Source organism: Macaca mulatta, chromosome 9, assembly GCF_049350105.2.
Source record: "Macaca mulatta isolate MMU2019108-1 chromosome 9, T2T-MMU8v2.0, whole genome shotgun sequence".
Classification (NCBI taxonomy): Eukaryota; Metazoa; Chordata; class Mammalia; order Primates; family Cercopithecidae; genus Macaca; species Macaca mulatta.
Genome location: NC_133414.1, coordinates 129,019,444 through 129,031,498, shown reverse-complemented (window position 1 = coordinate 129,031,498; position 12,055 = coordinate 129,019,444). Strand labels below are relative to the sequence as shown.

Below are 12,055 nucleotides of genomic sequence, written 5' to 3'. Positions count from 1 at the left end.
AAATGTACTTATTTCAAAGTTCTATGTAAATTAGAATTTCTAACTTTTGTGAAAATAATTTAATTCCATTTGGCCATTGCAAGCCCAAAGAAGAGAAACTAGACAAAGTCAGAAGCTCCGTGATTGGTTGCCAAGCTAGATAGAGCAGGATGTGTTTTTTTCTTTCTACTGTGCTTTATGGGAGATTATCCAGTGAGTCTGGGAATTTTAAGGAAAGGCAATTAGGAAGGGGATTAATAATATAAGCAAACGTAGAAGGGAAAAGTTAAAAAAGCTAGAAATTATAATGATTAGGAAACTGGAGGCTGGGCACAATGGCTCACCTCTGTAATCCCAGCCTTTTGGGAGGCCAAGGCAGGAAGATTGAGGCCAGGAGTTCAGGACCAGCCTGGGCAACATGGTGAGACCCCTCCAAAAAATTAAAAAACATTAACCAGGAGTGATGGTGTGCCTGTAGTCCCAGCTACTCCAAAGGCTGAGGCAGGAAGATCACTTGAGAGCAGGAGATCAGAGCTGCAATGAGTGGTGATCGTGCCCTTGCACTCCAGCGTGGGCAACAGAGTGAGACCCCGTCTCAGAAAAAAAAAAAAAAAAAAAAAAAAAAAGGATAAAAAAGAAGCCTTGGGTGGTGATATCTTCTGAACAAGCGTTACTCTGTATATCCATTTGCCCCTTTTCCTAAGGGCAACATTATGCCTTTCTTATCCTCCAGGTATTTGTTTTCTATTGCTGGACTGTTTTGCAAATACAGTTCACCACACTGAGTTCATTTATGATGCAGCTGAAGGAATTCAAAAATTATTGATTCACTCATGTTTTGGTAAACATTTTATGGAGGAAATGATAATATATGCAGATGTGTATACAAGCCAATGGACAGTTTTAAAATAATGTTAAAGTGAACATCTGTGTAATCACCCTCCAAATCAAGAAATAGGCAATACTGGCACCCTAATTCTTTCCTTTGACCCTTTTCCAAAGATAAGCACCTTTCTCTCTAATCGCTGTCTTTTATGGTGATCATTTCCTTGCATTATTGAAGAAAAACTTTCCTGCCTAACATGTATCCCTAAACTACTGTAAATATCTGTATGGCTTGGTTTTGAACTTTATATAATTGGAATTTTCATGTATCATTGTGGTCTTGCTCTTTTTAGTCTACATTATTATTTTTATTTATTTATATGTGTATATTTTTTTTTTTAGATGGAGCTTCGCTCTTGTTGCCCAGGCTGGAGTGCAGTGGTGCGATCTTGGCTCACTGCAACCTCTGCCTCCCAGGTTCAAGCGATTCTCCTGCCTCAGCTTCCCAAGTAGCTGGGATTACAGACACCCGCCACCAGACCCAGCTAATTTTTTCGTATTTTTAGTAGAGACAGGGTTTCACCATGTTGGCAAGGCTGGTCTCGAACTCCTGACCTCAGGTGATCCGCCCACCTTGGCCTCCCAAAGTACTGGGATTGCAGGTGTGAGCCACCGCTCCCAGCCTACTCTATGCTATTGTGTAAGATTCATCTGTTGTGTAGCTTAAGTCCATTCATATTCACTGATATCTAATTCACTTTATGAAAGTCTCAGAATGTACTTATCCATTGTGGTGCTGATGGACATTTGAGTTATTACCAGTTCTGTGGAATTACGGAAATTCTTCATGAGCATTCTTGTTCATGTGTCCTGGTGCACAAGTGCTTGCCTTTCTGTAGGATATGTGGCAGTGGAATCACTGGCTCATAAGATACATATATTTTTTACTCTACTAGATAATTACAAAGAGTTTTCCAGAGTGGAATGTACTATTAATTTATATATCCTCTTTGGTTTGAGAACTTCTGTTACTCCACAGACCCACTAACACTTGATATTACCAGATTTATTTTGTCTGTTTGCTGAATGTATAGTGATATCCCAGTGTGGGTTTGTGTTTGCCTAACAGCTAATGAAGTCAAGCACCTCTTTTGTATATGTATTGGAAATGTGGGCATCTTTTTTGGAGTTGCAAGGTTCTCTTCCATTTTGGATTATGCGCTTCTTCTCATTGACCTGTAGAATTTCGTTATATATCCTTGTCTTTTTATTCTGCATATCAAAGGTGATACAATTTTAGTATAGTCAAATTTATCATAATTTGATTTTACATAGATTTGTTTTTAAATGGGCCAGAGAGAGTGGTGTAAATATGTTTTATCCGTAAGTATTTGGTCTACATCATGTGGATTCAGATGTTTTTATACGCATAGTTCACAAATAGGTATGTACTGATAACATACACTTCTTACTATGAAACACTCCCTAATTCTTTCATTCTTCTCTCCTCCCTAACATAGTACATAGATAACTATTTCTGAATTTTATATATATGTGTATTGAAATTTTTTGTCTCTTTTCCTTTAAGTCTGTATGCATTTTACTATTAGTTATAGCAGTGTACTTTCTCCAATAATTAGTTTGGTTTTATACTGAAGAGGATGAGATGTGTTTCTCTTCTGTAAAGTGATGAAAACTTTAATATTATTAAAAATGGAAAGTAGACGACTTAAATTGTAGTTGTATATTCATGCACCTACCAAAGAGTGAGATTTTTACTGATTATTTAGGATCTAGGTATCCAGTAATCTCCTGTTGATCTTTTTCTTTCTCCCAAAGATCCCTCATGTCCATGATCAGGAAACGATCCCACCCCAGTGGCAGTGGTGCTAAGAAAGAAAAGGCAACTCAACCAGAAGCAAGTAAGCATCACTTCCATTGGTGTAAGTGCTTGACGGTGTACGGCTTGGGGGCAATTCACATGTTTGTTAAGTTCTTTGACAATAAACATGTTGTTGTATAACATTTATAGTATAAAGCACTGAACAGCTATAAGAATGAACCAGTGACTGTCATTGCCTTCCTGTAGTTTATTATCTAGAGGAGATAAACACGCACACCTCACTGTAATGAGAGACATACTGGCAAATATATTTTCATTAAAGGTCAGGGTACCTTGGAGTGTACTGGAGAGAGAGGGAGTAATTCCAAATGAGGGATTTGGGGCAAGACTTCTTAGAGTTGGTAGCAAGTGACCTGGGACTTTGTCAAACACTTAGTATGTACTACTCCACTGTTGTGTGCTGGAGATACACGATATAGAAGTTACATTCTAGTGTAACTAGGCAGGAAGTAAACAAGTAAATATGTAATTATTTAAATACAATTAAGGAGGAGTACACGGTGCTAAGAGATAGTGGAAGTGGACTGCTGGTGTCTGAAAGTGATGTTTAAGCTGAGTAATTGCGCCTTTAGAACATTGGGTGGGTCGGGTGGGTGGTGTTTAGGGTAAAACCATTTCAAATAGAGGAGCAGCGGATTCAAAGGTCCAAAGTGTCCAGGAAGGAACTTGGTATATTAGGAAACTGAAAGAAAGTTGATATGACTGGAACATGGTGGCCAAGAGAGGAGGTCTAATAGGTAGGCAGGAGCCAGATTCTGGAGGTCAAGGTCAAGGTTCTGGAATTTCTCCTAAGAGCAGTAGAAGTTTTAAGCAGAGGTATAACATGATGAGAATTGTCCTTAAAAAAAATCGCACTGGCTGCAGTGAGAGAACAGACTGTAAATGGATGAGGGTGGATGAGGGAAGACTATTGCAGTCATTCAGATGAATGTTGATGGTAGCTTCGATGAGGGTGGTAGCAGCAGGGGTAGAGAGACATGCATGAATTCAGGAACTATTTAGGGAGGTAAAATTCACAGGACTCTGTTTCACTGGAGATAGAGATATACAGGACAATGATTAGATGGGACTGGAGGGAGAAGGGCCCTCCCATTGAGCAGAGCCAGCAAGTGGCTAGATGCACTGGAGTCGGTTTGGTGTGCACCCACAGTGACAGCAAAGGCTTAAAACAAGGGGGCCAGATCTTGGTCCTCTGTGCCTGCTGTTCTAACTCCATAGCCTCCATGCAGATTCGGGGCAGATAGCTGCTGTGTTCCAGACTCTTCGAACACATGAGTAGCTCATTACCATGCATTGTGACAGCATTTTGCTTTAAATTCTGTTACTTTAAGGATTTAATGTCCCACTCCCTACCTCTACTCTGGCTGTGGTGTTTGAGTCATTTCTACCTCTCTCCCCTGAGCAGATTGTAAGCTCTTTGAGGGTTTACTCTTCTCGGCAGCATCCCCCTGCTTTCATGCATATTGAATGAATTGAAGTTTGGACTTCGTTTTTTTGTCTCTTAGCAGGAATCTTGCAGCACCATTACAAATGAAAGCTGATTTTGTCTCTAAGAATTGGCTTTCTGTGCCTGCCTTCTGCAATCCTTTGGACTCTATTCCTCTGTACATTAATGGGGCTGGAAGGCAAATTCTGCATTGCACAGGCATTGCAGGATTCTAAAGCAGTTCTGCCTTTGGTGATTTGCTGGGCAGCCCTGCTCTTGGGTTACTGGCTGTTAGCGTTTCCTGATGCTATAATTTAAATTTTGTTGCAATTTTTTCGGGGGAGACAATTGGTATATCTTAAGAGGATTGGGGGGAAATCGGAATAAAATGAATTTTCCTTCCAAGTAAATCACATCATCAAAAGAAAAATTATTCTAAAATTTTTTAACCCCCAATTTTAGGAACTATACAGTTTTTCTTACAAAAATGATATTTATTTATAATTCATGAAATGTGACAGTATTTTCTCACACATCCTTGGGCTACCGGATTGCTATTTTGGGATTCTAAGTAGAGTTACCAATATAGAAGTTGCTCTTGAGATTTTTAGACTGGAGCAACCCTAAAAATCATACAGCGTTGAATAATACATACTGTACTCACACGTGGCTGAAGCAGTACCCTCTTTCTATCTGGCAAGGCAGTTATTTATAGTGTCTTGTTAATAGGTCACACTGAAAAAATAGTTGTTGAGTGAATAAATCAATGATTAAATGCATGATGAATTAATGTCAGGCATCAAACATTGGAATTCTCTGTGACACTTTGGGGTTTGCATTTATAACATAGTGACTTGTCTCACATTCACTGTGTTTTCTTTCTTAGGTTAGCATCTTACGATGGCTTTTAACTTACAGTTGATGAGGTTTTCAGAGTTTATAAGTGGGGGAACGTTTACTCCTTACTTATGGCTCTAAAAAACTTCACTGTAAAGAAAGACTGCAGAATATTTTATAGTTTTAAGAATTGAATGTAAGAGATCATTACACTCTGGAGATAATAACTCTGATTTTGACAAGAATGTATTTATTAGGCCAGTTCTGGATTTCGAAAGTATGCCTACTGTTAATCATACATTCAGGTCATGAATTTGTTGGTATTTTCTTACTTTGCTGTGCCTTGATTTGCTAATCTGTAGAATGGGGATAATAGTACTTCCTATTTCACAGGATTGTTGTGAGAATTAGTGAGTCTCACAATGTGAAAAGTGTTTAGAGTAGTATCCATCACAGAAAATACTCAAAATGTTACCATGGAAAAACATGGAAAAGGTACTAGCCATCATGTGGGAGGGGCAAAGGGAATCCTCATCCCACAGGTTCTTGTGATTATTGTAGCTAAGGAAATTTCTTTAACTTTATGACCTGATGTCAGATTTGAACTTAATTCAACTATAAGGTATTCTTTAGAAATTTGGTACATCATGGTGGCATAAGATTTTTTTTTTAAATTACCTTAAAAAAAAAAGTTAGTGAAATAGTAATCCTGTGGAATTTGGAAATTCATTTTTTTTCTTTGAGGTAATAACAGAAGGTTTTATTTAGTAATCAGGTGATGGTTTTGTCTGTGGGTCTTTTTTTTTTTTTTAAAGGAACTAACTTATTTTTCAAGTGGATCTTAAAATTTAAGCCCCAGTTAATTACATGTAGCTTTCTGATCCAAGACTGACCTTGAAGCACTAACTCAAAGAGCATTTGATTTCATTTTCCTGTGGCAGTTCAATAACATTAGACCTGTTGTCTTCATTTGTCCCTTTTCTTTAATCTCCAGTATCCTGCATATTTCTATTGTCCCCTTGATTACATGCTTTTGTGAGACAATTACCAACTGTGTGATTGCAGAAAGAATTACAAAACATACCATGAGCTCTCTGTAGGTGATTCTTGCAGATTTATTAGAACTGCTTAATAGTTTAGAAGTTCATATAGATTGCTTTTTGCTAGGTCAAAAACAGGATCGGCAAGAGAGAAAGCTTGTGTGGCTAACCTCGCATTGCTCTTGTATTGCGCCTGAGTAGGGAATCTGATAAGAATGATTTCTTTTCCTTAAAACCAATTCAGCCTTTACATTTGAAAAAGACTGAGAAATTAAAGCCTGGTTTATAATCTGTACACAATACAGATAGTGGCACGTCTCTGAATTATCACTATGATTCTGGCAAGCAAATATAAGAAACTACTTTAAATTCCTGCTATGTTAGATGCTGTAGCAGATTTGAATGGTGTTGGCCATAATTCTCCATCTGTCTGCCTTAATTAGTTTTTGTATGGTGCATTTAATTGGGTTTCAGTCATTTCTTACAGAGTGCTAATCTGTTTGTAGGCGGTGTTCCTATTACCATGCAGCTCTTCCTAGACTCAAAATGGCAGACTTTCTGAAAAATCAAATGTTTTAAAAATGTATTTTCTATGGTGAAACCCCATCTATACTAAAAATACAAAAATTAGCTGGGCATAGTGGCACGCGCCTATAATCCCAGCTACTCAAGAGGCTGAGGCAGGAGGATTGCTTGAACCTGGGAGTTGGAGGTTGCAGTGAGCTGAGATCGTGCCCTTGCACTCCAGCTCTGGGCAACAGGGCAAGACTCTATCTCAAAAAAAAAAAAAAAAAGTATTTTCTAGATTCTCAGGAATAAATCCCACACCCATACCAGATGCTTGGATGGCAGATCTGGGTTTTGTCTCCCTGGGTTTTGAATAGGGTCAGCAAAAGCACTGTGTAGTTCACAACACATATGCAGATATTGAGTGAGTGAGTGAGTGAGTGAATGAAGGAATGAATGATTGAATAAATGAATGAATTTCTACCCATCATAATTTACTTATCTGTTCCTTTGTTGATGTTTGTGAACCATCAGAAGAAGCTGCCTAAGAAAATGCTGTTTAAGGGCACATGATTGATCAACCCACAGTTTAGTCATCTTTCATTTGCTGGTAGATGAGTTCTAACTTTGGTGACCACGTTTCCCATGTTGCTTGGCAAAAGATACTTGTTTTGACTTCTGGATCTGAAAACTGTTGTTTAGATGTTAAGAGATTTTAATTCTCAGCATTTCAATGGCTTCTGAGGTTGACAATTCTCTTTGAAGTTAGGATGGTATCAGAAAATCTAGGGCTTCTGAGGTTGACAGTTCTCTTTGAAGTTAGGATGGTATCAGAAAATCTAGGTTATACAGTGAATATGGCAGTGATCCCTCTTTGTGGACTTGTAGAGATGAGGATAATGGAAACTTCTGGTCTCTCTTAGTTGATCCCCTAGGCACTTACACAAGAGGAATGGCTACCCAGGGTTGAAATGGAGTCTGGCCTTGTAGCAGAAAAAGAAGCCATAATAAGGCCTCCTTATTGCAAAGCCTGATACTGGAGCTAATTGGCTTGGGGATGCAGTAGTGATTGCCTGCATTTAGAAGCCAGCCTTTTGGGGTTTAGTCATTTCTACTCAAATCGTAAAGACATTAGTAGCCATTTAAAGCAGAAACTTCAGAAGCCAATAGTCAGTAGAGACTTGTTGAGCACCCACCATATTGCCAGGCAGTGTAGAGTCTATTAAAGACGGTAATTGGAAGGTCCCTATGAGATAAACTCAAATATGAAGGCTGCAGTGAGCTGGATGGAGGTAAACACAAGACCTAGAACTGCATTAATGGTGATAAATGTTCTGAAATGGTTCTGTGATTTTGCTCAAGCTATTCTACAAGAGAGACATTTCACTTTTCTGATCAACAGTTTAAGTTCACCTCAGTTACATTCATCCAATTGATACACATCTCCACCTCTTTTTTATTTATGTATTTTTTTTTTTTTGCAGCAAAGTAGTGGCAAGTTTAAACAATAGATAGTTGAATTTTAAAATCAAATGTAATTACTTAATTGCAATTATTGCTACATGTGTTTTCTTTTAACAGTGACAATTTAAAAAGACTTGAGAAAGGTTTGCGTAAATGTTTCCTTTCCATATGATTCCTAAACAAAAGATGGCAATTTAAAAATAGATTTTATTTACTTGCTGTTTGTCTTTTGACTTATTCCAACAAGAAAAACATCTATTTCATCTTTTTTTCCCCTAATGGATTTCTGGTAGTTGTTTCTTTTTTGGGCTGATTTCTTTGACGTAGGATGTACAGTAAGTTGTAAAAACATCTTTGAGACAAAGATTATTTGGGATTAGGCACAAAGTTGGGATTTTAAAGACCTGGAAAAATGCTGACAAATGAACAAAGTCTACTTTGTTGACAGAGGCAAGACAATACTGACTTGGATCCAGGCTACAGATTTTTATAACTCTTATTTTTCTGATCAGATTTTTTTCTGTAAAAGTTTTTCCTTTAAATGTTGCTACCTGATAGCTATTAACTTTAGTAAATTTTTAGTGTTCTGCAACTGTGAATGAAAAATGACCATGATTAATCACATAGTGTAATTTTTTCCAAGTCACCAAAAAATAGGAAGTAGCTGTTTTCTTGTAACATAAGAGGATTTATGTATGTGTTCTTTGAACAGCTGAAGAAGTCACAGATCTAAAGAGGCAAGCAGTTGAAGAGATGATGGATAGAATTAAAAAGGGAGTTCATCTTAGACCCGTTAATCAGACAGTCAGACCGAAGACAAAGGTATGGAGTGACTAAATGCTTTTTTCCCTGCTTGATATTTCCTTTTTTAAATGTACAGATTTGAAATTTGATGAAAACTGCATCAGGACTCACTGTCAAATCTTAGGATAAAGCTAATGTGTCACAAAAACTTTTACTTCCACATAAGCATGTTTCAGGAGGATCCATGGTGAACCTAAATCAGTATAAAATGGAAGCCATGTTCTTTTGGGGGTGCTGTCATCTCATTACGAGAGACAGTGATATGAACTGTTACACCAAACAAATAACAATGATCACATCCTTTCTTTTGATTCCTGATTCTTTTGTGTGATTCTACTGATTATCTACTATGCGCCAGATACTGTTTTAGGCACGGGGGATAAAGTAGTGAACAAAATAGGCAAACACCCTCGCCTTTCTGAGGCTTCTATTATAGTGGACGGAATCGCATAATAACAGCAGAACAAAACCAGGACAACTTTGGGGAAAATAGTGAGACTTATATGATTGTTTTCATTAATTTCACAAATGTTTTCCAAGTCACTTCAAGGAGAAAAACTCTCTTCTAAACTAGACCACAGCGAGTGCTCCAGGATCTGTGGAGGCGCTTAGAGTCCCTTTCATGATGTTTCCCCTGCCTTTGTTTGTATATCTGTTACATTTCAATAAGCCCAATAATAGTTTTAAACATTTTTCTTGAAAAATATTCTTTCTACTCTCTAATTAGGTATGAACTGACCGGTTCTTTCTCTTCTTCCACTTCCCCTTCTTCCTTCCCCTTCTTCACTAACCTTTATGGTTTGGTTATTTCTCCCTCTCGAGGCTGCCCTGCCTCAACTGCGTGAACGTCCCCCAGTGTTATGACTGTTCAGTACACATTCTGAGGGTTTTGTCTTTTTTCTTTCTTTCTTTTTTCTTTTAGACGGAGTCTCACTCTGTCACCAGGCTAGAGTGCAGTGGCGCAATCTCGGCTCACTGCAACCTCTGCCTCCTGTGTTCAAGCGATTCTTCTGCCGCTGCCTCCCAAATAGCTGGGACTACAGGCGCCCGCCACCAAGCCCAGCTAATTTTTATATTTTTAGTAGAGACGGGGTTTCACCATGTTGGCCAGGATGGTCTCGATCTCTTGACCTCGTGATCTGTCCGCCTTGGCCTCCCAAAGTGTTGGGATTACAGGCGTGAGCCACCGTGCCTGGCCTCTGATGGGTTTTCTAAGTTGCCACTTTGTCACAGGCAGGCAAAATAGCCATGTAAGGCGAGCGGGGCTATAGTGTGGGCTGTACGTGGGAAAGGATTGGAAAGAGGAAAAGAATACTCAACTCCAAGAGTAAATTTACATCTAAGGAAACAGAAGCTTCAGCCAACCACGTAAAATAGTTCAGTCTTGTGCCAATGATCTGAAAGCAGTTTTCTAAGTAAAGGATGAAATGTAAAAGTGGAGGAGAAGCTGAGTGTGTAGAATGATCTGGCACAGCTGGCCCAGTGCTGGTGTCTGGCAAGAGAGTGAAGAGCAGAGCTGTTGGAGTTGGGCCCTGGCACTGTCACCCAGCTTCCCCACACTTCTTCTCTTCAAGATGGGGACAGCACCTGTCTTATCTGACACATGGGGTTGTTGTCAAGATCAAATGGAATAAAGTGTGAAAATACTTTAAAATGCAAGGTCTGAGTGCCACCTTTGAAAAAGAATCCATTTTTATGACTTTCACATCACCACTAATTATGGAAAGAATAAGCAAAACCAAACTATTTACTAGAGAAAAACGCAATGCCATAAAGAAGCAAAATTAGTTTCGAAAGAAAAAGGTTGAAAACTTCTTAAATCATAAACAATGTTCCATACATACTTTCATTTTCAGAATATCACTGTGTGCTTTTTCTTTCTTCCCATGACTCTTCCTGCAGTTACACATTATTTAATGTCAATTCAAACTCTGGGAAGCAACTGAGCAAGGATCAGTGGACGACTGGGTTTTCTTGCTGGTAATCTTAAACTGTGCAGATATAGTGCTGAATGACCTGGTCAATAACCTTTAAAACAGATGGTCGCTGCATGCTTGAGGACAGACGTCTTCCCCTAGTACCATCAGGGCTCTCCTGAAATGTCACAGATGGTGACATTTTGTGGTCCAGGGTGCAAAAGGCTTGTGCAGTCAGAGGGCAGCCTGAGTGGCATGGCAGCACTTTCGGGTATGCCTAAAGGCAGGGCATTTGTTTGAACGTCACAGCTTATCACCTGAAGGGATGACCTGCAGAAGTCAAGCCTGCCTTGAGAATATTAATTTAACCGCTTATTTTCTAAATTCCTTTGGTGGTGGTGTTGGTGCCAGTGTGGTTGAAATTAGTGTCTTAGTGCTTATTGACTGGCACTAAGGGCATGTGTATTTCACAGAAAATCTGCGCTATGAGAGCTGAATGCCTTAGCTTTGCACATGAGCAGCAAACCTCTCTCTCTCTTACTTCTCTGTTTTTAAAATTTGAAGTAGGATCTTATTTTTAGATTCTGTTTTTGAGAGGAAAGGATTATAGGTTGCTGTTGATTCACTCTCATTTTTTGATGAGAGAGAATATAACCTTACCTCTTCTCCAGGAATAAGAGGCTCAAGGGGTTCCTTTCACTGTGTCTGGCAAGTTTCCCCTTCATCTCTATCCTTCGTGAAAGGAAGTGGTACGAGGGAGAGCAGAAGTCTTTTCTGAACTTACTTTTCATGAGGTTCTCATGCGAAATTTTCCCTCCATTAATTAGTTGAGTGATCTACAGAGATCGTTAGGTATTGTGGGGCAGGCAAATCATACCCAGAATTTTACTTCAAATCGTTTTGTCCGTGGTATGGCCAGAAGAGAGCTGAGCTTGTAATCAACACACCTAACTCAAATACTACCTTGCTCAAGCCTGACTTTCCCTCCAAGATGAGTGATTGGACTGCCCCTCCTCTGAGGTCTGTGACTGCTCTGGCAGCCAGCCATGCTAACTTTCTCCTGTAGCCAGGTGCTTTGCTGGACCCTGCTCTCTGGACTCTGTTCTCTTGGGAAATTCTTACATGCCAGGCCCCTGTAAGCTGACCTCCTCCCATAGCTTGTGGAGCTGAGAGAGAGGGTTTCTGCCCTGTGGCTTGCTTCTGCTCTGCACTGCCTTCTTCCTAGTCCCTGCCTGCTGGCAGAGTCCAGCAATGCCGGTGGAGAACAGTTTACTGTAAGAAGCTCTGAATAATTTGGAATCAGACCTTTGAAATTTGATGTTTACCAAATCTTCTCTATGGTAATAATCAAGAG

The 12,055-nt window shown here is 39.2% G+C and overlaps 1 protein-coding gene across 3 annotated transcripts in view; it reads left to right on the top strand.

The window, feature by feature from the left end:
- The window catches only part of SHTN1 (shootin 1), a 119,668-nt gene that overhangs the window by 80,809 nt on the left and 26,804 nt on the right, over positions 1–12,055 (top strand). For all 3 annotated transcript variants that reach the window (XM_015148276.3, XM_015148272.3, XM_077947613.1), the window contains exons 12-13: positions 2,644–2,726; positions 8,694–8,803. In XM_015148276.3, the coding sequence (XP_015003762.3) occupies positions 2,644–2,726; positions 8,694–8,803 (193 nt within the window). The remainder of the gene's footprint in view (positions 1–2,643; positions 2,727–8,693; positions 8,804–12,055) is intronic.